This window comes from Molothrus aeneus, chromosome 14, assembly GCF_037042795.1.
Source record: "Molothrus aeneus isolate 106 chromosome 14, BPBGC_Maene_1.0, whole genome shotgun sequence".
In the NCBI taxonomy this organism is placed as follows: Eukaryota; Metazoa; Chordata; class Aves; order Passeriformes; family Icteridae; genus Molothrus; species Molothrus aeneus.
Window position 1 is genome coordinate 4,695,469 of NC_089659.1, and position 26,888 is coordinate 4,722,356.

The following is a 26,888-nucleotide window of genomic DNA, read 5'->3' on the forward strand; positions in this document are numbered from 1 at the left end:
TGCCTCTAGAGCAGCAGCTACATCTCTAGCAGAGCCAGTTCAGACACCAGCTCCAGCACCTCTCCCTGTGCAGCTCAGGACCCCAAACCCAGCAGCCAGGCCCAGCTCTGGGGCTGCAGTCTGCACATCTGGGCTGGCTGGCAGGCAGCACTCAGTAATCCAGCTGGAGAGGAGCTAAGCTCAGTCCTTCAACTCACTTCTATAATTCCAGCATTATCCCTTACTGTATTAAAGGATGAGTCAGAAAAGCCAACAAGCACAAGTGTACAGCCCCTGTCCAAGGGACTCACGTGCCCAAAGAAAGGGGGAAACCTTACAGGTGAATCAATAAACTAAGGAGAAAAATGTCCTCAGCTGTTAACTCCTAAATGAATTCAACAGTGATGGAGAACATCTGATTCTCCTCAGTCCAGGGGATGGGTGACAGCAGGACATGGGATGCTCCGGGGCGGGTGAGGAGAACCAGCTCACTCAGCATCTGTGTGCCAAGGTTTTCCCAGGAGAGGCACAGGGAAGGGGTATGACTGTAAAAAAAACCATTATCTAGGCCTTGATTTCATCTCAGGGGCAGGAAAGGAACATCAAAAGCATGGGAAAAATCAGCTTCTTCCCAGGGGGCAAGGGGCGAGGGTGGGTGCGAGGCTGGGTGTGAGGCTGGGCTGGGGGGAAGCAGAGCAGCTCAGCACCTGCTTATAGCAACTCAGCTGGGTGATGACGGCAGGATCACCAGATGGAGATGCCCAAGAAGCAGGCTGAGAGGTGAGATCAGATGGAGGGGGATATATTAGGAACAGACACGCAGATTTACACATCGTGAGTGAGGAGGTGACAAACAGGTCCGTGGAAGGGGAATCAAACTCTCACGAGGGAGTGGAGTGTGACGAGGAGTGAGGGAGAGGGAAGACTCCCTGGGACTCCGGCTGGCAGGGGGACATGCTGGAAGAGATGCTGGAGGTGGAGGGAGGACAGGGGCACCACCAGTGGCCAGAGAGCAGGGGCTGAGCAGATGGATGGGGCAGGAGCAGACAAGCACTCTGTTCAGCCATGGAGCCAGACGCAAAGGACAAGTTTCACTACAGTTGCATCTACATTTAGGTTGCCAAAAATACCTTTCACAGATTGGCTGTCTTTAATTAAAAGGATGTCTCCTGTGCTCCTGGCACGGTACAGAACTCATCCTGCCACGTGGGGCTCTGTGTGGAAGCTCTGCAGGGGGGACTTTCCCATGGGACAGCTCCTCTTTGCCTGCATCCTTCCCATCCTGCCAGTGCTGGGCAGCTCAGGCAGTGGTGCTTCCCTGAAATGCCCCTCCACAGTGCAGGCACAGAGAAAAGAAGGAAAACTTCACCCCCTTCCTGTTTTGGCTTCTCTCCTTCCCTCCAAACACGGAGAACGCCTTCCTCCTCTCTCCTCCTCCACGTTTCAGTGCAAAGATTTAGCTAATTTCTTCTATGAATAGCACGGGAGTAGCCATAGCAACATCACCCTGCCAACCTCACCACCTCCACTGCCTCCCTGTCCCCGGCACCCTGTTCCTCTCACCCTCCCTCGCACCTCCCCAGGGAACATCTGGGGCTTCAGCCATTTCCCACAAACCAACCTGTATTCCCACAAACCAACCTGGATTTGGCTTCCTGCCTGCCCCCCCGGTGCTCTCCCTCCTTCCTTCCAGCCATACCTGCTCATCACTCAGGAACCTGCTCTGAACCCCCAGGGTTTCTCCAAGGCTCTTTCCTCCCCCTGCCACCCCTGCCCCAAGAGACAGGAGCCCCAAGTCCAGCATCATCTGAAGGCTCAGCAAAGGCTGGGGCTCTGGCCAAGATGTGCTGTCCTGTGCTCACCTACTGCAGTAACTGCCCAGGGCATGGGAGGAACTCAACAAGCAACGTTTGTGCATTGAAAACCACCCTGAAAATCAGTGAAATGCTCACTGCTGAGGGTGGGCAGGGAAGAGTTGTCCCACTCCTCCACCTGCCTGGCCATGAACACTTCTGTCAGGGGTGGAGGCCACACAAGCCTGGCATGCTCTGGGCATTTGCAGCTGGTCACGGTCTCATTGCAATGACCACCCCAAGAGGGAGAAAAGGACCACAGAAAGGGGGGCAGAAGGACTTTGCATTCCTGGCCAAGCAGGGCCAGCAAACCTGGGGCAGCCCTGGGGGCAGAGGGCACTTCCTCACCACATGCCAGGGAACTGCACTGCCCTGGGCCCTGCCCCAGCCACCCAAAGTGCACATGAAAATGTTGGTGACACCCTTGAGACCCTCATGGGGCTCTGGTCACTGTGCCTGGCACCGGAGTCTTTATAGTGAGCTGAGACTCAGGGCTGGACATTCCCTGTGGGAGGGAAAGGTGCTGCTTCTGGACCCTCAGCTCTTGGAGCAGAGCTGGAGAAGGGGCTTGGGCATGGGCAGGCAGCTGAGCACCCACTCCTGAGGTGCTGTGGGTGTCACTGTGCAGGGCACAGGGGGGCTTTGAGCAGTCTGCTCCTCTAGTGCTGCACATCAGGGATGCTTCCCTGGATCACACTGCTGTTCCTCCCCCAAAGCCAGGAGTCCTCCTGTCACCCCAGTCTGGCAGGGGAGGAACTGAGCTCCCCACCAGCCAGCAAAGGGGGACAAGGAGGGCACGGGGCCAATGGGAGGAATAGTGATGGGAACAATGGAGGACAGCAACGACATCAAGTGCGGGGATTGGGAACTAATGAGCAGGGAACAGGGATAGATAAGGGAAAAGAAATGGGAGACATCTCAGGGTGGAGAAGAAAAGCAAAGCAAAAAAGATGTGAGATACCTAGACCTCTGAGATTTCCTCCCTCCCTCTGGTGAGGATTAGGGATTCTCAGTTACTGGCATTGCCTGAGCAAGCTAAAATGTGTCCTAGAGAAGGGGAGAGGCAGGAGGAGAGAACAGACGGGGGCTGGAAGTGGGAGGAGGTGCAGGTTGACGATGGGACCGTGCTGTGTGTTGGGCAGCACGTGTGGGCACGTCTCACATGCCGTGGAGCTGCTCTGGGTATGTGAGTATGCCATGATGTCAGAGAACATACAGCACCATAGGCAACTGTGAGCACGTTTCTGATGTCAGAGCACTAGCACACGCTTCTCTGCTTGCATGAAGAAGCAAGGGGAGGAAAAACGCTTAAATGAGAGCTGGTGAAGCTCCCCAGGAGGGTAACAGATCCCTGCTCACCCGGGAAAGCCTCCTGGCCTGTGCACCCCTTCCCACCTCAGCTGCTGGAAGTGCTTTCAGGGACAGTGAGCTCATTTAAAGGGGCAGCCCTGAAAAATGGCAGCCCTGCCTCCAGCCAAGGCTCTCCTGGAAACGGAGGCAGCCTGTAAAGGAGATTGCTTTGCATCTGCAACCTCCAGCCAAATCTACCCAGAGCCCAACACCTCCCGGCCTCCCAGAGCCAACTGGACCTGCCTGCCTGGGCACAAGCCATGCCTAGATGTTTCCATGTTCTCATCTTTTGTCCCTCTGCCCACCACTGGGCTGGGAAGAACATGGATTCCTGGGGGCTCAGGCACCTTGGATGAGGAGGATGAGGAGGAGAGCGTTGCTGAGGCGTTTGCTGCAGGCTTTACTCACGGCATACATTTGCTCCACACCAGGGAGCGGCTGCCTGCTCTGATACAGGCACTGCACACACCACACACGTCATATTCTACATGCAGACCCTGCTATGCTCACACAGCCTCAAACACTGGCATCCTCTGTTGCTTGCAATGCCGTGAGGAGCTTTTGATTTTCCTTTTTTTTTTTTTTTTTTTTTTGCATGTTCAGAAAGGCAAAGGCAGAGCAGAGATTCCCAACGCGGACTTTCCGAGCAGCCCAAGCTCCATGGCAGCACCACAAAGAGACAATGATTTCTCTTCCACCAGTGCAAAAACATGAAAGGCTCCCCTGCCCAGCCTGCCACGGCAGCAATGCAGCTGGCATCACTTCCTTCTCACGCTGCTTGCAATCGTCTTACCAGGAATACTGGGCCGGACCTTTCATGCAAGCAGGAGCAGAAAGGAGGGAGCAAACATGCTTTGATTTTCTGCTCCCCGAGCTTGCTGCTTTGGATGGAGGGAAGGAAAGAGATAGTGGAGGAAAGATGGAAGAATGCTTGCCAGGAATCAGCAGGCGAGAGAGAACTGAGGCTGATTTTGATACAAAGAGTGGCAGAGAAAGAGAGAGAAAGCAGGACCAGGCTCAGAGGAAGGTGGCTGGAGTTTTTGGTGCCTTCTGTAAATATAATCTGAGCTATCAGCTATGAATCTAATTATTTCAACCAGAGCTACAGACAGACAGTAATGAAGAAAAAACAGAGGAAGGGAAGAAGAGGGTTGTGTTTGCCGAGAGCAGAGGAGGAGAGAATTCCCATTGATTCCCGTGTGTCTGCCTGCTACAGCATCTTGAAATAATAATTAGAAGGATCAATAAGAAATCATGTGAGGTTTGAAGATAATGAATGAAAGAAGCAGAAGAAGCAAAGTGAAATGCCTTTCTCTCAAGCAGGGTAAATTGTTTTTCAGGCAGGGTCTAGCCTCCATTTTAATGCTTTGCAAAAAGATCCAACCATTTTCTAAGCTGGCTTGTGGGTTCAAAACAAGACTGGTCTCTCCATTTAGGGGAGAGAGACACAGCCCGAGAATGGTCCTGGAGAACACTAATAAAATGAATGTGTGGGAAGAAATGGAGTCAGTGAAATGGGGCAGAATGCACACAGCACGCCAGCGACCAGAGCAGGGTTACGTAATAATCTCGGGGAGCAGGGACGTAGCAGCAGAGCGAGGAAACCACAACTCAATGGAGAGTGGGTGACAGTTTGGGAGCGCTGGCAAGCAACACCGCGAACCCACGAGGCTGCCCAGCGGGCAGCACGCACCATGCCTGCCAAACACAGCCCGGCGGGATGCCCTTGGTGCTGCCAGGGCTTCAGGCATCGCGAGCGGCGAGCACCTCAGGTGGGGCGTCCAAAATACATCAACGCCCGACGACCACCTGGCGCCAAGCAAGATCCATTTGGCCCCGTTCGGCCCCGGAAGGCTGCTCCAGTGCCGGGCTCCCACGCCGGGCAGGTCCGCAGCATCCAGCCCGAACAACGGGCACGCCAGCCCGACCCTCTCCGACGGCCGACCCGAGCCACGACGCCGGTACCCATCCCCGGCATCCCCGGCGGCTGCTCGCGACGCCCCCGGGGTGATGCTGCAGGAGCCAGGAACCGCCGGGAACCCCGCGTCACCCCGAGCGCCGCCCGCCCCGTCGCGTCCCGCACCGGGGAGCCGCGTCCCGGGGCTGGCCCGTACCTGCTCGTACCAGTCGCGGCTCGAACACGTGCACTCGGGCCACCAGCCCGGGCCGCTCCCGTTCACCTTGGCCGCGCTCTTGCCCGGCGCCGGCGGCGGCGGCTTCAGCGCGGCGGGGTCGCGGGCGGGGGGCCCCAGCTTGGCCTTGCCGCGGGCGGCGGGCGCGGCCCCCCCGGGTGCGGGCAGGGTCTGCGAGCCGTAGCCGCCGTAGCCGTACTGCTCGTGCTGCCACTCGCCGTACGAGGGGGGGTCCATGCGCCGCAGGGCCGCCATCCGCGTTACCTCGTAGCACTCGGGGCACTTGCAGCAGTGGTGGTGCTTGTGCATCGCTGCCCTCACACCATAGAGCCGGCAGGGAGGGAGGGAGGGAGGGAGGCGGCGCGGAGGGGCGGAGGGAGGCAGGGAGGAGGGAGGGAGGGATGCTCAGGGGGCGGCAGCGGCCCCCGCCCCGCGCAAGGCGCGCCTGTCGCCTCTTCGCCCGCTCGGCGCCCCCGGCCCCGTGGGAGGAGGAGGAGGAGGAGGAGGAGGAAGAGGAAGGGAGGGGGATGGTGTTACAGCGCGGTGATCTCCGCGGGGGCGCGCCGCGGCATCGTGCGCAACGCCACTGGGTGCCGGGGCCGCTCCCGGCGCGGGGCACGGGGCAGCAGCTCCGAGGCGCTCCGCGGCATGGGCCGGCTCAGCCCGGCCCGGCTCGACTCGGCTCGATGCGGGACCGCGGCACCTGCGGCGGCGCGGAGCATCTCTCGCCCTCCCTCCCCCGCAGCGGCCAATCCGCGCCGGCGGAACCTCCGCGCTCCGCCCCGGCGGCGGGGGCGCCGCTCAGCCCCATCCCCGCGTTCAGCTCCATCCCCGCGTTCAGCCCCATCCCCAGGCTCAGCCCCATCCCCGCGTTCAGCTCCATCCCCGTGCTCAGCCCCATCCCCGCGCTCAGCCCCATCCCCACGCTCAGCCCCATCCCCGTGCTCAGCTCCATCCCCGCGCTCAGCCCCATCCCCACGCTCAGCCCCGCTCCGGTGCCCGGGCAGACCCGGCCGCGCCGCCCCCGCGCAGGCGGCATCGCAAGGAGCGGGATGCTGCGCTCCTCACGCATCACCTTGCGGCTGCCCCCAGCCGTCTCCCGGCGCACCGGGCAGCCCCTGGGCAGCGCTGGGTTCCTCCAGCCCCGCGCGGCCGCGGCAGCCCTGCCAGCTTTGTGATTGACGCCAAAAGGGGTTCGCTTTGCTCCAGCTGTGGTCCGCACTGGAGTAGAAAATAATTTTTCCAGATCTGAACTGGTCGCCAGGCTGGTAGCAGCACCTCTGTATCAGTTGTCACCTTGCTTTTTTGGAAATGTTACCACATGTGCTGCATCCAGAACAGCACCCTGGGGATGCTGCCACTGCCCTGTGAGCCACAGGTGCATTGAGGGTGTAGAAACCCCAAGGGCCTTTGCTGGGCCTTCCACCTACTGCCATCAGGGCATGGCAAAAGCAGAGCAGAAATGCCTGCTGGTGCAGCAGGGCAGGGGTGCTGCTCCCAGTGCAGCTCAGCAGTCCTTCACCTCTCGCAAAGAAGTGCAGGACTGGAAGAAGTTCAGAAGAGCCATCCAAATAAATTGATGGGGAGAGAGAGAGAGAAAAACCATTACAAACCCCCACATTTGACCATTTAGAACCTGAACCTGGCCTCTTAATGCTTAAAGGTTGTAAAAAATGCTAGGGTGGGTGAAAAACTATTTTAAAGAAATGGTACATAAATATGTAGAATGATACATAAATATGTAGAAGAGCAATGAACTGTGCACTGTGTACACAAGCAGGAGGGGACCACAAGCTGAGACACAAGATATGGTGGTGCAACACCAACAGTTCAGGTTCCAAGGTCTGCAAGGCTCCTCCTGGCCTCCTGCAGCTGGTGTAAGATGGCCCTGGGCAGGAGCAGGGCTGTGGGAGGAGGAAGTGCATGATGGCTGGTCAGATAAATGCCCCTGCCCACTCCCTGTTCCTTCAGCTCTTTAAACTGCAGTACAAAATTACTTCTGCACACAGAGGTGCTCCTGCAGGGCTTGCTCCCAAGCTGCCAAGTGAAATGGTTCCTTATGGGTGAAGGGGAGGGGGCAGAAGACGCCCCATAATCAGGATTGGTGCCCCCAAGTACCATGTTCCCTCTGCACAGTGCAGCACCTGTCCTCTCCAGCACTGCCTGCACATCGCTGTCTCTAGGCTGCTCACATCACCTCAATCACAAGGTGGCTTAATGCCACAGGATGCTGGAGTGGCTCAGACACTGAGATTTCCCTGCTGCAGGCTCAGGACAGTCATAATGTCCCTGGACAAGCAAGTCTAGAGCACCTGTCTCCTCCCCAAGCAGCCGAGCACAGCAGTGCTGCTGAGCCCTCAGGAACAGCTCCACAGGTGAGGCTCACCTGCTGCTGGCTCACCCTGCTGCTCCCCTGGGCTCTCTCTGGACAGTGACCAGTCCCAGGGGCACTGTGGCACTGACCCAAAGAGATGCACCAAGATGAAGCCAATGGCTGCACACCAGACAGAGCTTCCAGTGCAGAGCTCAGTGCCACAGGACACTGCAGACCCCAGGAGCTCACCAGGGCAGGGCAGGGTGGGATGCCTGCATGCAAAGCAAGCTTGTTCTGAATTAATCAATGAAAAACTGTGTTTGAGTGCATGGCAGGAAAGTGTGCAGTGCTGGCTTTAAGAGAGGACTTCACACTTCAGGTTTTAAGAAATTAGGATTATCTCCACATCTTCTACCTCATTCTCACACCACAGAGCCAGCAGGGAGGGAGGGACTGGGGCCATCCTTGTGCCATCAGATGGGAATGACAGGAGGGACTGGGGCCAGACTGAAGCTGAGATAGAGGATTGCTGCACCAAAGTAGAGCAAAAAGCCTTGTAAAAAAGGGCAGGTGGCCAGTGTCTCCCCCATGGGAGCAGAAGGACAGGAATTCCTTGTTGGCTCTCCACCCATCGGCACCCCTGAGATAACTTCATCAATGAGATGTGCTCAGTACCTGGGCGTGGCTAATTACTGCTCCACCCCCCTGCAAACCTCCTTCCCACTGTGGTTCCCACCTGGCATGGCATGGTCAGGTTCCAGGGACCCTGCAGTGGCCACCCAGCCAGGCCTCTCCACTGCCATGGCCTTCTCCAGGGCCATCTTTGGGCCAAGCTCAGGCAGGAGCCCCAGACTGCAAGAGGCTGCCTTGGGTGTGGGGAGAGCACCAGGGAACTGCACAAGCAGAGTTTGTCACCCCAGCTGCTCACAGCTGCCCTGCCCCAGACACATCCCCTGTCACTGTCCTGGGATGGGGCAGGCAAGGACACAGGCATTCACTCAGGGAGGAAGTGCAGAAGCAAAGGACAAGAGCTGTTAGAGAAAAATGCTTTAATAGGGAGCTGAGTGAACAATAAAGAGAAGCATTTAATTTGATTTTTTTCCTCTCACATTTTTTTTCCCTTTTTTTGGTGCATCCTCCACAAGGAAGGTGTCAGGTCCTCCCTATGCTCTGTCTCTGCAGCCTTCACAGCCATCCATGCCCACATGGGAAACACCCTCACTGCCAGCCTTGGAGGGCCAGAATTACAGCCTCCACCCCACACCACTTCCCCCAGCTCTCTTATCTGTCAGTGCCTCATTGCCAGTTGTAAACAGAGGGGTTTTGAGCCTCAGCTGCCACAACTCTTTAGAGTCCTTCCTTACCTACTTGCATGTCCCCATCCCAAACCACACATTCCCCATTTTAGCTACCATGAGAGTTGTTTCATTCCTGTGCATTTGTAATGAAGTGCATGTGCCACCTGCTAACCCCAATTAAAAGGGAAAAAAGCAATCCATGGTTGCTGCTACCTGCTTGCAACATTCCCTGATGCTGCACAGGACTTGGGATACCTAATCAAGCTCAAGAGGAGGCCAGGGACATCCACATTCTGTATTTCTCCAGCCTGTTTCAGTGAGTGGTGGCATTTTGGGAACTGGGGGCTGCTTTGCTGGGAGAACAAGTGAAGTGGGCACCTGCACTGGGGCCCAGGCCTGTGTCTGGCAGGGCAGGCACAGTGCCCAGCACTTGAGGCAGCTGTGGGCATCTTGCTGCAGTAATGTGAGCTTTGAGCAGGGTTAAAGTTGATGGGAGCTGATTTCCAGGCAGGTGCCTTCATGGAGGGAAGTGATTCAAGAGCTCTCTCATTCTCTACCCTCTTCCTACCGGTCTTGTTTAAATTCTGCTTTGGCAGCTGCTCTTTTTGCAGGTGCTAATTTCAGCAAAGTGTCAAGAAATCCCCAGAGATGATGCTATTTACAAGGCACAGAGATGGCACAGAGCTAGGTTTGGTCTGGTGTCACCGCATCTCAGCCCCTGCTGCCGCTGCCTTCCTCTCGCATCAAGTCCTGCGGGAAGAGGAAGGCAAGTGTGAGGGTTTGCTGTACCTACAGCCCTTGCAGGATGGGGGATGTTGGCTGTACCTACAGCCCTTGCAGGATGTTGGCTGTACCTACAGCCCTTGCAGGATGGGGGATGTTGGCTGTACCTACAGCCCTTCCAGGATGGGGGATGTTGGCTGTACCTACAGCCCTTGCAGGATGGGGGATGTTGGCTGTACCCACAGCCCTGCCAGGAGCAGGGGATGGGAGGATGGAGCAGGCTGAAGGCAGCCAGTTCCTTGCAGAAACAGCAGCCATGTGAGGGCTTGACTGTCACCCAAGAAGAGCTGGGTCCTGCCAGGGGAACTGAAGCCCCTGAAGGTTTGCTCTGAGCCTGGCTGCAGACAGGGAGGCTTTGTAATGCTCAGGAGAAAGGGGAGGACAGTTTTGCAGAGGGGAGGTGCCTTTCTCCATCACAATCACCTGCAAAAAGACACCCAACACATGCAGCCCAGGGAAATGTATCTGTGTGGACAGGCTAGGAGGAGATGAGCAGCAAAGAGAGGGACCAGCTGAACTTGGCTCAGTCTGACAGTCAGTTCCTTAGCACTAACACAGACCCCACCCAGCAGGAATTTGCCATTTTCTGGGCCTGGGGCTTCTCAATTGGAACTTGAAGAGGTGATCTGCAGAGCTGGGTGCACAGCTGCTGTGGGCAAACAGGCTGGAGGCTCCTCTGAGCACTGGAGGGTTTGTGCAGTCACAGCTGGGTGGGAAGGGGCAGGATAAGAAACATCTCAGTCCATGGCTGTTCCTCCCTGCCACCAGCAGCAATTCACACTGGGAAAAGTGCAGCTGGGATAATAATAACCAGCCATGCAAAGGGACCAATAGCTCTCAGCACTCTCAGGGCAGATGCCCAACAAATTATTCTCCTCCAGGGCAAAACCATTTTTATTCTATGAATGATCCCTGATACATTGCCCAGTTGCTGCATCCTTGCTTGTGGCAGCAACGGCACGAGAGTCTTTAACAGACACCACTGGCTGGTTTCTGCAACTCACATCATGGACAACTAAACATCTTCCATGGCTGTCCGGGGGAGGGGAGAGGAGTGATGGAGACCTGAAGCAGGTCCTTCCAGCAGGGCTCAGGCTCCCTGCCTGTAAAGGAGAGCCTGGAGGCGTTACTTAATAACAGCCAAATGCAGCAGGCTTTATGGAATTCCTGACAGCCTCACAATGCCCACAGCTGCTCTCCCCATCCCTGGCAGGGATGCTGCTGCCCTGTGCTGGAGCACTGGAGGCATGGGCTGGCTGTGGGCTGCCTTGATGCAATTTCCTCCGCAGCAGGGGGAGCCTCGCTGCTGCAAGGGCACGGCAATTACAGCGCTGTGTCAATGACCCTCAGCCTGTGGTGCCCACTCCTGTGTGTGCCTCATTTCCTCCAGAAAATGACAGAGCAGAGGGAAGATTTGACACTGTGACCAGGGCACCACTTCACCAGTCCACACTAGGGTCACAGCAAGGTGTTTTGAAATCACACTGTCTTTTAGAGAATTGGTTGCTATTTTTTTGGTCCTGTACCTTGGTGTCTGGCTTGTGCCTAGTGTGACACCATCAGAAATCCTGTTTCCCTGCATCCTTCACTAGTCCCAGGCTGTCCCTGGGTTTGGTCACATACAGCCTTAGTGGGAGCCAAGCACACTCTGCCTGGGCTGCACACGCCTGTGGAGATCTGCTGGCTGCCTCTGCCTAAGCTGGAATGACCTTGGGGCCACAGAGCCCCACAGGCTGACTCTCAGGGCTCCTCACCAGCCCATCCCTGCAGGAGCAGGAACTCTCCTCGGAGCGGGTCAACACCTGGCTCTGAAAGGGAGGCAAGGGCTCAGCAGCACTCTGCCCACACCTGGGGCTACCTGGGCAGCACAACCCTGCCCAGAGGGACCTTTCCCCATCCAGGGCCCAGAGATGTCCCTTTCTCGATTATTCCCACCCTGCCTGGGGAACAATTAGGGGAACTCCGTGGGGAACACGCATTCCCCCTTTCCCCTGGCCAGCCGTGCTCCAATCTGCCCCTTCCAGATGGAGCAAAGCCCATTCCGCACCTCCCACCGCCCACAGCCAGTGACTCACAGGGATGCTGCTGCCTCATCCGGGCAGTGCTGCCCCAGAACACACTTCCCGGCGGGGAAACCTGCCCAGCCGCGGGGAGACAAACCGGTGCCGGTGTCCCCTGGAGCCACGGGCGCCCGCGGTGCACGGGAGGAGCGCGCCCGGCTGGCCCGGCGCTGCCCCTTTAAGGGAGGAGGAGCCGCTCGCAAATTTGTGAATGGCTGTCCCCGCCCCCGCCGCGCGCGCCGCCCGTCTGGCCAATCAGCGCGCCTGCCGCAGGCTCGCGGCCCGCGCACGGGGCCCCCTTAAAGGCGCGGCGCGGCCACCCGCCCGTCCCCACACGGCCGCTTCGGGAGCCCCGAGGTGACCTTCAGAGCCGGCCGCAGGCGCGGGATGAGGAGCCGCTCCTGAGGGCAGGCTCAGCCCTGCCTTCCTCTAGAGTGACCCACTAGCAACACAAGCCCTGGAGGGTGGTGCTGGTGGTGAGGGTGATGTGCCAGCTTCCCTCACCCTGAGTGCAGGGCTTGGGCAGGGATGGTCAGGCCGGGACACCCACACTGCCAGAGCACACGGCGGGGCTGAGCTCCCCCCAAGGCCATGGGCTGCCAAGCCATGGTGTGAGGGAGAGCAGGCAGCTGGGAGAGCTCTTTGATCACCCCACTCCTGTTCTAGGCCAGATCACGAAGGCAGGAGCGCTCCCACAGCAGCACAGCACTAAAGCTTACGAAATCTTCCTGCAGAAACACCCCACGAAACTCAGCTGTGCAAAACCTACTCCTGCACAGAGGGGAAACAGCTGTGCAGCATGTGCCAAGGGGAGGGAATAAACAGAGCAACAGTGGGATTGCAATAAACCCAGCTCCAGGTCTCCCCCCCTCCTTGCTCTGCCACTGCTCCTCCCTCAGTCTGCTCTAGGCCAGGCTGTGAAATGATCTGGTCTAAAAATACCCCTACAAGGGGGGGACAGCCTGGCAGGACACTGCTGTGTTTCCTGGACACGTGCAGGTGGGGAGCTGGTGGTGAGGCTGGGCAAGCAGAGTTGGCCAGGCAGGATGGTCTCCATGCCAGTGCTCTGGGCACAGACTCTGGTGTACCTGAGCAGTGCCAGCCCCTACAGCTATCCAGGCCACAGACTGCAGGAGGCTTTGCCTCAGCCTCAGTACTTGGAATAATTTTTAGGTGCGATGGCAGCGAGACTCCTACAAGGTGCTTTGTGCCTGCAGGGCTCTGGCAGGTGCTGCCCTGGGGTGAATCCTTGCTTCCTGCAACAGGGCAGGGACTGGCTTGAAATGCAGCCACTGCTGCAGCCATGCACTGTTTAACCCTCCCAGAGCAGGCACAGCAAGGCAAGAGGAGGCAGCACACAGCAGAGAGCACCTTTCCAAGGGCTCACGCTTGGATTCACAAGAGGGATGAATTCCAAACCCAGGCTCATTTACTGTCCTCCCCCTGCACTTCCCCTAGCTCCTACCAATGCTGAGGATAATACATCTCTCAGTGTAGCTTGATACTGATCCTCCAAATCCTAAAGACCATAAACCTTCATGAGCAGTTATCGTGGCTGCTTTATTTATAACAGTGCCAGTACTGCCTCTGCCACCAGAATCCTGATCTCTGTCCAGCCTGATGCCATTAAGATGCAGTGACGTTCCCCCAGCTCCAGCACTCCAGATAGAAAGCAGCTGGCCTGCCAGGCTCTGCCTTCAAGCTTGGTTTGTTTCTCTAAAAATGGCGAGGAGAGCTTGTTTGTTTTGCAGAAATGCACCTGGGGGATTTGTCCTCACCCTCCTGAGGTGCTGGGGTGGCAATGTGGAGGGGTGGAGGAGAGGGTGGCACATCCCATGCTCTGGCTCCACGTTTCCTGATCCCCTGGTGGGTCTGTGCTACAGGAGACAAGCTCCAGCACTTTGCTCTGGTTGCAGCAGGAATATGGTCAATCACCTGACAAGGGAGAGCAGGGAAGGAGGAACCTGGGAGCTGCTGTGTGGACCCTGCATCAGCACATCTGGGAAACTTGATGAGCAGAGCAGACAGAGACCCAGCAGAGGCAGTGCAGGAGCTCACAGCTCCTGGCCAAGACACCGATGGGGCTGGCCCCTGATCAGTCCCCATGCTGCTAGAGATGCCTGTGAATGGTCTTGGTTCTTGATTTCAGAGCTGCACATGGAACCCCTGAGGGTGAATCTCATCAGTGTGCAAGTTCTCCAGCAGCTGTGCTCCCCTGGGGACAGGCAGACACAGACACTACATGGAGGCAAAGCTGAAGCACTGATCTGGAGGCAGGATGGATGGATGGATGGATGGATGGATGGATGGATGGATGGATGGATGGATGGATGGATGGATGGATGGATGGATGGATGGATGGATGGATGGACTCCAAGCCTGTCTGGATGGCTCTGGAGCATGGCTCTCTGTTGGACACTCCCCAGAGCCTCCCCCTCACTGTTCCCTTTCTGCCATTGCACGGGGAGAGCTGCATGCACTCACACCATCCAAATACCTTCAATACAGTGACAATGACTTGGGTGAATGGAGACACCACATCCATCAAGATTTTCCTATGCTGCACAGCCAGAAACACCTTGTGTCTGCAAGAATCTTCCTTTTTTCTGCTGGTTTTAGACAAAAAGTCCCCAAGTAGAGTAGGAGTAGGTGACCATGCATGAGATTTTGGTTTGACAGCCTGGTGGCTCTACTGAATTCTTCATCCTCTGCTGAAGCTGGATATGGAGTTGGGAGAACTGAAGTCTAAGCATGTCCATCTCTGCAGCAGGAATAGCAAGAGCCTCTAGTAAAGCTGAGGCCATTCAACCCCAAAATGTCCACTGAAGTGACAGCTCTTACTGACACAGCCCTTGCTGACCCCCTCTTTGAGCAGCAGCATCCCTGGGACACAGGCTGCCCAGCTGGGTGTCCCTGCTGCTCAATCTGTGTGTGTTACTACAGACACACACCCTCTTGAGTTCAGCACTTTGGCTTCTGAGCCTGTGTCTGCAATGTCAAAACACAAAATCGCTGGAGAGCATCTGAATGCCCTGAAGCAACCTCTGGGCACAAAGTGGCTCAAGTGACACTGGGCAGCAGCTTCTGGGCTGGGGGTTGCTGCTTTTCTTCTCTGCTTCTCCTAAAATAAACATGCTCTCCCTTTTGCATGGGGATGCAATGGGGAGGGGAGAGTTCCCCCAGGAGCTGGCTGCTTCTGTGGTCCCATTGCTCGAGCATTGGGCACTTCCTGGGATTTTGGGGTTGCAGGGCCGATGCTGATGGGCTCAGGTCGAGATAAAGCAGTGGCCTGGTAAAGTCTGGCCTGCAGCAATGGCTTCTGCTGCCTGCCCAGTCAGCCCACAGAGAGGGCATGGGGTGGTGGGGACAGCAGGGCACATGCAACCGAGCAACCTGACAGGGGCTTCTTGCTGGGGCTGCATTCACTGTCAGACATTCGCCCACACCAGAGATCTGCTTCATTTCCCTGACGCTCCTCGCTACAGCAAACAGCTCCGTGGTGCTTCCCCTCTCCTGTATCTCACAGAGAAAATGGAGAGCGGCGAGGCTGCAGCCAAGGCAGGGGAGCAGAGAGCTCACAGCCGGCATCTCCTGCATCTGCCACACGCCCGTCCCATCCTGACCCTCCGCTCCCGCCAGGCAAAGGTGCACGGCACGGGAACGCCCTTCGGTCCGGCCAAAGGCACACTGGGAAAGAGGGAAAAACACTTGAGAGAAGGACGGACAAGCAGCCAGCCGGTCGCCACGCCGGCGGCACAGCTCGCCTTTCTCTGCCAAATGCCCCGGGGAGCTCCATGGACCTGTATGGCACTCGAGCCGTGGGTTATGGGCACAAGGATGCATCTTCTTGTGCAGCGGAGAGGGCTCCTCACACCCCAACACTGCGTTTCTGCCGGAGCTGTGCCCTCCCTGGGACACAGGCATGGGGACCGGGGCATCTCTGGCCTCAGCCCCGCCGGGCTGGAGCGCAGACCGCCCCTGTCACCCTGCGGGGCGCTCAGAAACACCGCACACAGCCGGAGCAGCACCGACCCCTGCCAGCGAGCTCTCCCGTTCACCGGGGATTGCGGGGCACGCATGGAATGCCTGTCCTCTGAGGCAGCCTCCTCGCACTCTCCATCATATCAGGACCTGCTGTTGCTCCGTGTCAGCTGTCAGGCCGAGGCAGGGCAGAGCTGTGAGCTGAGGAACGCCTCGGCAGGCGGGAGGGATGCTCGGGGGCGGAGGGGCGGCCCCGCACTGGCGGTGACAGGGATGGAGTCACAGCGGCTGCGGAGCCGCGCTGGGGAGCAGGAGAGGGTGGCAGGGGAAGAGCGGCGCTTCCTCGCAGGCGCAAAGCTCTGCTCATCAGCGGCATTGTTCCTCTTTCATTTATCTTTACAGCTGGCTGCTCCCTGCACGGAGGATGAGAGCGGCGTTTGCGGAGAGCAGCAGCCTCCTTGGCAGCCTGGGAGCGCAGGCGAGGGACACCGGCCACGGGAGCCTCCTCCTGAGTCTTCCCGCAGCTCACAAGCCCTGAGCAGCCCTGCTGAGGCAACCACAGGGCTCGGGAAAAGGCTGGAATTAAGGATTCAGCAAATAAAACCCCATAAGCCCCAGAGCTCAGGCAGGGTTTTGCCTCTATTAGCCTCAACAGGGCGTTTTATCTGGCAAAGTCCCTTTGCTCTTGCCCCGTTGAGAGCTGAATATCCACTTTGCCACGGAGAGATGGTTTCAGCCCACCAAGCCTCAACAGGAAGCACATGTTGTTGCTGTATTTACCGGCACCTCTTCCTTTGTAGCAGCCATTTGCACGCTGCAGGGCTCTTCAGAGCACACCCATATCCTTGCCAGCAGGCAGAAATTTCCTGTTCCTGGAAGCATTTGTGTGGAGAGGCAATCTATTTGACATGCATCTTCCTGGCTGAAGCAGGTCATGGTAGCTTTTGCTCTGTTAACATTGGTGTGGAGAGCTGTGGGCAGGGGAGAGGACAAAGCCAGGGTAACGGAAAACTTATTTACATTGATGGATGCAGTAAGAGAATTGCACTTACTTCAGGTAGGAAAAGCCAGTTCATTGTGTTGACTTTCATCAGTGGCAGGGTGTCCACTAGAGCTCTCATTCCTGGGCTGATGGCACCAGGGTGGCAGCTGGTGCTCCCCTGCCCTAGCATTAACTATCATCAACTTATAAAAGCTTCCCTGGTTCTTCCAAATGCAATTTTCCAGCTCAGGTATTTTTCTGAAACCTGCTTTGGAAATGCCTGTGGCATAAAAAGCACACACTGAAGGCTGGAAAGCAGTAAGTCCCAATGGAGCAGGGCAGGAGCTGGCTGTGTAGGTGTTGTGCAGCCCTGGTGCTGTCCTGCATGCTGCTGCTGTTGAGAACTGACATGGGATGTGATGCTGGCAGGAGCTGAGGTGTCCTCAGTGCCTTCATGCAGGAGTGAAGGAGGAGAAACAGGGCCTGTGCTGTGGTCCAGCAGCACAGCCTGCCCCAGGCACCTGATCCTGTCTCCTGGGGAACTGCTGGAAATGCTTCCCTCTGTCAGGGCCAGGCCTGTATTTAGCAGTGAAGGTGACATCCTGGGAAAGGCTCTGTGATGAAGAACTCTGCATCCCAGCACAGGGGCTGCTGCAGAGCAGCTCTGCTCGAGCCTGCAGCTCTCCAGCACTGCTTGGCTCCAGTTTGCAGGAAAGCTGCTGGGTTTCTGCAGAAAGCCAAGTTTCAGGCAGGACTACAGGCATGGCACTACCTGGCACTGAACACTACCATCTTCACAGCTTTTCACCTCCAGCTCCCTGCTCTGCCTGCAGCCATGCTGTGAAATGACCATCCTCTGGGATGGAGGAGGTTGCAGATGAGAGCCCTGCCAGAGCACAGTGCTCCCAGAGTCCCAGTCTGCCCACCCAGGTCCCCACTGTTCCTCCATCTCAGGGCAGTGAGCCCCTGCTCAGGGCTGGCAGCTGCAGCCCCTGAAAATGGGTGACCCCTAAAGCTCCAGCACCTGGCACCAAGGACTGGCCCCATGCTGACACAGGCTAGGAAAGAAGGAGGCTGGAAAGAATGACAGGAATTATTTCAGGTCTGGAACAACCTGCCTCAACAGCGAGCGAGTGAAGAAGCCAATCTGTTTAGTTTATCTAAGGGAAAGTTAAGAGGGAACTTAGATGCATCTATAAATACCTACATGTTGGGAACATTCTGATTGCCAAGGTCCTTCATCCTAGCAAACAAAGGCAGCAAAATTTCTTTGCTGCTGGGAGCTAAACCAAGAGAAATACAGGCTAACAGTAAAATACAGATTTTTAATGTGAAGGATAAATAATCATCAGGCCAGCCAGGCCAGGGACAGAGCAGATTCCCCATTGCATGAAGTCTTACAATCAAAACTACGTGTCTGCTGCTAAAGGAGACATTGCAACTCAGCCAGACATTTGGGGCTGGAGGCAAGAGCTGGTGTACTTCATGGCCTGGGACAGATAGGAAGAAAATCCCTTAAAATCACAACAGAATCTGTTCCCAATTGCTCAGGCTCTCACCCCCTCCTAGGTTTTGCCCTGTGATTCCCCTGATGTGGTGTTTCCCACCCACTGGCAAATGGAAATCAGCAGCCAAACTCATCTTCTTGTCATATTCAGAAAACCACTGTCTCGCCCTTCAAAAACTGCTAAGGATATGGTGAGTGATTGAAAATGCAGAGAGAAACAAGAGAAAAGGAGAAATTAAACAGTAAGAGAAAAAAATGGGGTGTTACCCATTTTATTGCAGTTCAGAAAAAGAAAGGAAACATTTAAAAAAGGACAGAAGAGAGGCAGTGCAATTTTTGTATTTAAAATACTTTGGAAGAATACTTAGACTTAGCAAACAAGCATTATTTCAAACTTTGCCAAGAAAAACAACATTTTCATATAATTTTAAATCTGTGGTGAGCTCCATTCTTCCTGGCCACTTCATCCTTCCAAAAGTGCATTTTGCCCTTCACTCATCCCTAAAACTCCCCTCAAATGCGTAGCCCAAAGGATTTTCTTGCACCAGGTGGAGGCTGGGCTTTACGATGCACATCCAAATAAATGGTGTTTCCAAGTAAATAAGACAGCAGAGAAAAGCTCCCAGGAAGCTGAGGAACGGACCTGCCATTTAAGAGCTCAGAGAAAAAAATATGGAAATCTGCAACGTGGGAGCGTGCCAGCGCCGGGGGCGAGAGGGACGGGCCTGGGAGGATTTCCAGCTCCAGCAGCCTCGTTATTCCTGCGCCACATCCACCTGCCCTCCCAGCCCCGAGGGCTGACACCACTGCTAAGGCAAGGGGATGATTTCAGCGCTCTCCAGCCCCTGGCACAAGTGACTGCTCGATTTTCTGGTGAGAGCATCAGCACAACAGCCAGGAGGACACCCTGCCAGCCCCAGGGGAGGGACACGGCGCGCCCGCGGTGCCGGGAGCGCGCGGCTCCGGCGCCGTGCCCTCAGTGCCAGGCAGGGCGGGAGGTGGCGTGGGGCGCACGGAGGCTCACCTGGGGCAGGGTGCTGTGAGAGCTGAGCACCAGGCTGCACACACTGGCTGGTGCCTCTGTCCGCCGTGCCGTCACCCTGACCAGCCGTGGCGCTGTCCCCGCAGCGCTGTCCCCTGTGGCGAGCCTCTGCTCACGGTCCCAGGAGCAGCCCTGAAACCAGACAAAGAGGGGAGACACGTGGGTAGGGCAGGGCAGCTGCCTCCAGGCTCTCCTCTGCTTCTGGAAGGGCCAAAAGGAGCTTTTCCCCCTGGTGCCTTTGATGGGCATCCCCCCTCTCATGCCTCAGCCTGCCGGGCACTGGCCCCAGGGCCAGCAGGGTCACTGGTGGAGGTTTGCTGGCCCCAGACTCTGGGACTGTGCCATTGCTGGGCTGCATTTCACGTTTCAGCAACATAAGACATCTCAAACACATTTTTTTAGGGAAAGAAGGAGGGATTTGATGGTGTCAGTGGCTTGGGCTGTGTTCAGTGCCAGTAAGCCCTGCGACTGGATGCTTTTTTCATCCCACTTACAGGCAGGGCACAGTGGAAGGAGCGGGGGCACTGCTCACACCAGCTGTGCAAGGCCCACAGTTGCTTCCCTGCTTGTTTCCACATTGATATTTCAATGTCCTTGTTCAATCCTGGGGATGCATAGACTGGCCTGGCCACAGAGACTGGTGGCTATTGCCAGCAGAATTCACTGTTGGGTGGATCAAGGCTACAGGACACCCAAAAAAACCAAAGCAGGATCCCACTGCTTATGGCATAACAGCATTAAAAATTTGTACTTAAACACATACTGGAGTTGCAGGTTTGACTTTAACTAGAGGGACTGGCAATGTGAAGGGTGTCAAGAAAAAATGTGACTAAAGTGGCTCCTGAGTCAGAGGAACACAAATATCTCCTGCAGTGATTGTGGGCTGTTTTGTCCTCCTTGTTCTTGATCCCCAAACTCCTTTAAAGTGTTCTTCCTTAGATGATATCATTCAGCTCCATCTTCCCTGTGTGACACTTAAATTTGGAGTACCCCCAGGTAGGTAATGGGAAGCCAGTTCAATCTCTGAGGCAGAAAATGGTGTTTATCTGATAGGGTTATTTCACTGAAAGGAGGAATCCCTGAATTTTTGCATTTCTGCACTAGATTAGGGGTATCCTACAGCATCCCATGGCAGGGCAGTGAGTGGGGGATGGAGGCAGGAAGTAGGGGATGGAAAGAAGGCCTGCAAAGACACGAGGCAATTTTATTTGCCTTGGTGCCTTTGAGATAACTGAGACCCTACTGCTCAATTCCTGCCTCTCCACCTGGTGCTGTATCTTTTAGAATGCTGTTGAAAATTGAAGAGAATGCAAATAAGAGAGACACAAGTTATCTGAAAGCTGGGAAAAAAATCCTGAAAAGGGAAATTTGAAAGACTCAACCTACTTCACTTATCAAAAGTGGCTGGATCAGAGAGCTGAAACGCCTCCATGGGAGACAGTGTCAGACAGGAGCAAATAATCCAGCTGCAACTGCAGAGCAGGAGCCAGAGCTGGAGCTGTTCACATTATGAGTAATTCAATTAACACTTGTGAACCAGGGAGGTTGCCTCATTAATGAGACAAGCTATTACAGAGAATGTGTGGGAACAGCCTGGATGTGATCTGGGCAGGCTGTGGTGGCCAGCAGCCCCTGTGCCCCTTGAGATCCTCTCAGCACAGGAGTGTGCAGGGTCTGGCCCTGCAGCACCACGAGGGTGGCTCTTACCTCAGGCAGGGTTTGGGGCTCTCTGGGTGTGACTGTGGAGCTGGGCTCGCTGTCCCCAGGCTGCTGCCTGGCTGTGCCATGACGTGCATCCAGGCTTGGAGACTGCTCGGGTGCAGAGCGCAGCGTGAAATCGTAGAATTCATGGATATCTGCAAAACAGCAGGAGAAACATCCTCAGGACCAGGGGGCAGCCTGATGCCTGACAGCAGCCTCTGTGGGGTGCAGCACCTGTGACCTCCACTCTGCCCCCAGGGTCTGAGCCCTCGGTGAGAGGCTGGCCCCCTGGGAGAGGGCTCTGCTGGCCCCCTGTGCTTGCTGTGCTGCCCACCACTCGCCCTGTGCAAGGCAGGAGGTGTAGTGGGGTGCCTGGCTCACTGTGCAGTGCCCATGGCTCTGGAAGGCATGGGAATGTCCACAGAGCAGTGACCACAGAGGCCAAACTCTGCTCAGCAGCATCAATCCAGCACCCAGCCCATCCTGCTCTCCTCCAGGCTGTGCCAGCTGTCCCTGCTGCTCTGACAAGCCTCCTGAACCAGGCAGTCCCTGCCTGCCCTGACTCTGATGGGCTATTCCCTCCCCATCACAGCACCCCCAGCCTGTGGAGGGGCTCCCTTCCCAGGGGGACAGGCAGAGAAGCCACAGGGCACTCAGTGTACAAGCTCTAAAGCTGATGACTACAACTCTGTTGACCCCAGCTCCCTCCCTGGTATCTCGCCTCTTCCCACCTGCACACTGCCACAACAAGTATCAAGCACCCTCATTCTGGGCTCCAAGGACCTGAGTCTGCTGCTGTAAACCACAGTGGCTCTGGAGAGAGACATGAAAATGGGGTATGCCAGCCCTCACTGCTCCAGTGACACTTATGGGGTGAGACTGGGACCTGAGAGCAGCTGCCCAGGTAAAGCTCCAGAGGTGGGACCCCAGCCCCTATCCTAGCCCAGCCAGGAGGATTTTACCCTCTCCAGGTCACACACAGAGGATTCCAGGGAGCAGAAGGGCTGCAGTGGGCTCTGCTCCTCCCTAAGGAATCTCCCACTGCTGCACACTCAGGCAGCTGCTGGCCCCTGGCAGCCCCCAGTTATCTCCAGAGCCAGCACCTCCAGAGTGGTCAACATATCCACTGCAGAAGTGTTTAATTTCAAAAAGGAAACTACATCAAAAGTGAGAACTTGTTTTTATGAAGAAACTGAAAGGGGTAACAAAAGCTTGTGGGAGGCTCTGAGCCTACTTAGAGAGACCCACTGGGACATCAGAACAGACATGGAGTGTCTGGCTGGAGGATACTGTAAAGGCAAAAGGCAGGAAAGCAAGGCTTGACTGCAGAGGAAAAGAGGCTATTGAAAATGAGAAGACACTCATCTAAACTGCTGAAGCTGCATCTAAATGAGAAAACCAGAATGGATGGTAAATACTGTCAGGTTAAAGGTAAAGCTCCAAGAGGTCAGCCAAAAGAGTTTGGTAAATGCCTTCCAAAAGCCATAAAAAAAGTCATAAATCCCTTCAAGCACCTGGGAACAGGAAGCCTGGCAGAGCCTGCAGGGCCAAAAAGTCAAGGCAGCATAAATGAGCACTTGAAGCAGGAAAAGGCACAGCAGGAACCTGAGATTATTTTCTGTACCTGCATCTGCTGTGGAGGAAGCTGCAGAGCCCCACTTCTGTGAGTGACTGGAGGGGCAAGCTGTGGCTCTCAGCTTGAGGGGGATGTGGCCACTCCCATGGCACTCCCTGGGAGCTCAGGGATGAAACACCTGCACTTGCCCTCCAGTCTGTGATTTCTCACCTGAAACTATGCCACAGCATGGCATCATGAGGTATTAAACACCCACATCACAGAGATTTCAACAGGAAATCTGGTGAGCACTGGCAGCGCAAGCAGGGACATGCTGGCCACTGCCTGAGGCTGGTCCCTGGCTGCAGCAGGCTGCTCTGCCTAAGCAGGGACACAGCAGCTGCAAATTTGTCTCACAGGTTCATCAGTGAAGGCCTGAGAGAGGAGGGTCTGCTGAGCAGGGATAAGATCAAGTGAGGAGGGTCTGCTGTTCTCAGTGCTGAAAAATACTGAGACCAGCTTGACCAAACTCTCAGATCCCACCATGAGGACATTCAAGACATGCTCCCTGACTGGAGCTGGGAGCAGCAAGAATGTGCACTCTGATATGGAAGTGAGAGTCAGGAGTGATGAGAAGAAGAAATGAAAGAGCTGCTCGCACCTTTTTCAGCACAAAGCATATTTTGCTGACTAATAATCTAAAAAATGCACATGACTGACAGTCAATCACTTTATACTATAAAAGGCAAGTCATACTTTTACACAGTGAGAACTTCCATCATACCTCCCTGAGGTGTGTGAAGATCCTTCCCTTGGGTGGGGACACCCCTGAAGGTCACTCCTCAGGCTGAGTCAGTGATTTGCCCTTGGTCATTGATATGGGTGAGTGACATCAATCTCACTTAGTAGTTGTTTAGCTAGCTTTAATATAATTGCTTTAATATTGCTTCAAAAACAGTGCACTACACTAGTAATTATAGCTATCCATATTGTTTAGTAAATAATTCTGATTAAGCTCTTTTTTTTTCTCTAATCCTTATCATTATTGTAATAAATTTAAACAAATAATTTGATACCTTTATATAAATACATTAGGTTTATCATCCTTAATCCTGTGGGACAAAGTTGTATAAAGGTTCAATTACACCTGTATAATCCTTTAGACATACACCATTGACAAAGTCTGGGGCTAAATTGGATCCAGCTGCACCCAGGCTCCTCTCTGAGGGTGAGTTTAGAAAGGAAGGGTGTCCTTTCTTCACCTTGTGACTCAACAGGAAGGCTTTTATAATAAACTTTGTCTGAAGCTCCCACTCTGCCCATGACACCAGGGCTGCTTTCACAGAGCAGGGCTGCACACCCAGGCACAATTCCCCATCCTCTCTCCCAGTGTTTAACCAGGTGCCCATGCACTGCAGCAGCACATCCCTGATGCAAATGGGACAAGAGCAGCTTCAACCCCATCTTGCAGCTCCCAGGGGGTGCCTGGTCTGTGAGCTCCCAGCTGTATGGCAAAGCTGATACAGATCTCACTCACTGGCAGAGCAGCTGGGTGCCCAAGGGCAGCCCAGCCAGGCTCTGTGGCTGCCCCAGGGCAGGGAGCACCGTGCCACTGCCTGGCATCAGTGCCACTTTTGGAGCTGCTGTTTTGTGCTACCAGGCTCTGTCCTGTGCCTTGGAGACAGCTGGCAATGATGGGAGGAGTGGGATGTACCCACTGCACCTGGGACACCCCTTCTACAGCCCCCAGGCTGCCCCTGAAACCCCCCCAAACCAGACATGAGCTCGCAGCAAGCCCTCACTTCACAGTCAGAGACACTGGACTTTGTTTTCCTGCTAAAACATCTCTCCCTCTGGTTATAAAAATAATAATTGCGTAACAGGATAGCAGCAGCTTCTGGCTGCACGGATTACTCTGGGAATACAAAAAACTTTGCAAGAATGAAAACAGGATTTGAAGGGCTCCATTGTGGGGGTGTGCTGCTGCAGGCACCCCTGTTTGTCACCCATCTGCTGCAGGAACACAGCCTGGGGCAGCCCAGCTGGCAAGGAGCCTGAAGGGCAGGAAACTTGTCCCCTGAAGCAGCCACTCTCCACCTCCAAAACCCTCAGCCCAGTTTAGGTGCTTGCCAGAAGAGAGAATTGTTGCTGGCACCAGGGATTAGAGGAGTTTCAGGATTGGTGGACAGGGTTCAGGCAGCAAAGGACAGAAGTACATTTTAGGACACATGCACATGGCATTAAGGTAATATAAATATATGCTGGTTTCTCTCATTTCTTATGAGCATCACAAATTGCACACAAGTCTGCCTCACCTGTGCACTTTAAGAGCTGCACTACCTGAAAAACCTCCATAAGAGGACCTTGTGGTAGCAAAAGATGAAGCTGCATGTTCTGTCTCACAGCCCAGTTTCTGTCTGATGACATGCAAATCCATTCTGGATCTAATAAGGAAAAGTAACTCAAGATTTACAGAGATTATAATTTTTTGAACAATTTTTTTCCTGGGGTTAACACATCAGATAAATGCCATTAAATATTTCTATAGCACCAGCCTCTGTGCACTAAAGCACTGCCCTACTGCCCTTGTGCCAGCCAGCACATGCACTTCCAGAAAATGACATTTCTTCCCCAATGTGTGCACTGTCACCAGCTGCAGCACCACAGATTTACCCCAAGCAGAAACCCCAGCCTTGCAGCAGACCCATTGCCATTCACACCCATGGCTGCCACAGCAGATCTTTTCCAAGCAAGCTGCAAGTTTCCATCCTTGCTATGGGCAAATCTGCAAGAGGAGGAGTCCTCAGGGTTGGGCAGCCTCCAGATTCCTCCAGTTTTCCAGGCTGGCTCCTGCAGCCACCCGGTGAAGCCATCACACCATCCCCAGCTGTGCTGCTAGCAAGCAGGTCTTGCTGGGGTTTTGCACCCAGGGAAGCACTGCCTGCCCCTCCTCTTGCCTTTATCACATCAGGATGTCATGAGGAAACTTTTGCGGGGTAAAAGGAGCTGCAGGAGAGGACTGGGAGCCCAAGCAGCTGACAGGACTTACAGAGGTCTGCACTGGCCAGTGCTCAGGCACAGGAGAGAAGCTGAGTCCCAGAGGATTTTTGGGAGGAGCTTCTGGCAGTTGGGACAGCTGGACGCACACAAACCCTGCCTGTCCAGCTTCTCCCACTGCAAAGGGCACAACAGCCCCTTTCAGCCCCGGCTCTGGGAAGGAAAGGTCAGGGAGCTGCTTTTGTGTGCAAGCCCCATCCTCCCCAGCAGCACAAGAGACCAAGCACTTCCCCGAGAGGCTCCACGGAGCAAAGGGAAAGCGGGGTCCCCATCGCCCCAGCCCAGGCTCCTGGAGCACCCCTCTGCTGGGCTGTTTCCTTGCAAGTCACGCACTTGGCTCCACAGCCTCAGACACGGAGAGAGGGGCCAGGAGAAGGGAGCCAGCACAGCCTGTTTTCCCTCTGCACAGCCAAGGAATTTCTTTTGTGCTGAGCAGGGTTTGGCACATTCCAACAGAGCAGCTCCCGCAGCGCGGGCCGTGCCGAGCCAGCCGCGGCACCGCCGGGACAGGAGCTGTCCTGGCACGGGCAGTGTGCCCCCGGCACAGGCTGAGCCAGGGACAGGGAGGTGGCCACAGGGATTTAAAGGGCTGGGCCATGCTCAGAGGAGTCTGGCAGAACATGGTGCATGTGCAGAGCAATGCTGGGTATGATCACAGTGACTGACCCATCCAGCACAACACTGATGCATCCTGGACACAACAGAGGCTGGGGCTTCTGGAGACCCCAAAGCAGCTTATTCTTAAAAAAAAAAAAAAAAAGCACACAGAAAGTCATATCCCTGGCATTTTTCATGTGGACTAACTTGGCAAACTCCAGGATGTTTGGCACTGCTGGGAGCTCTACTATGGCCTGATGCATTTTGATGTTCTAACTCCAATCAGCCAGTGTGTGCTCTAGGGGAGCATTACCTGCAGGAGCAGGTGGCCTGAGGACAGGGATGGACCATGCTCACACATTCATCTTCCCCAGGGGCTGAAAAAAGCAGGGCTGTGCTGCTGAAAGGCTGCAAGAGGAGGGAGCTCTGCAGGCTAAGGCCTCTCCAGAGCCAGAAGCTTCTGGCATGGCATGGGGCAGTGAGATGGGAGCTCTGCACTGAGCAGTGTCTGTGCTCTCCTGCAAATCCTCCTCCCACACCAAGCCAGCCCTGTGACTCGGAGCAGACTTCAGGCAGAGACACAGTGGCCCACTGGGAAAAGGAGGGGTGAAAATAAAAATGAAAATAGAAATGTTCCATCATCCTTGCAGGGCCGTTACTGTGCTCCAGTGGGTTCGGACCATGGACACGAGGCAAC

General features: G+C 55.4%; 1 protein-coding gene across 10 annotated transcripts in view; it reads right to left on the reverse strand.

The window, feature by feature from the left end:
• DLG3 (discs large MAGUK scaffold protein 3) overlaps positions 1 to 26,888 on the reverse strand; it is a 78,959-nt gene that overhangs the window by 47,966 nt on the left and 4,105 nt on the right. For 5 of the 10 annotated variants that reach the window (XM_066559624.1, XM_066559629.1, XM_066559623.1 and 2 more), the window contains 2 exons: positions 20,989 to 21,137; positions 19,264 to 19,413 (listed from right to left, as the gene is read on the reverse strand). In XM_066559624.1, the coding sequence (XP_066415721.1) occupies positions 19,264 to 19,413; positions 20,989 to 21,137 (299 nt within the window). Of the gene's footprint in view, positions 1 to 5,296; positions 5,640 to 19,263; positions 19,414 to 20,988; positions 21,138 to 26,888 lie in introns of those variants that run through there. The other 5 variants (XM_066559633.1, XM_066559631.1, XM_066559632.1 and 2 more) reach the window with 1 other exon arrangement.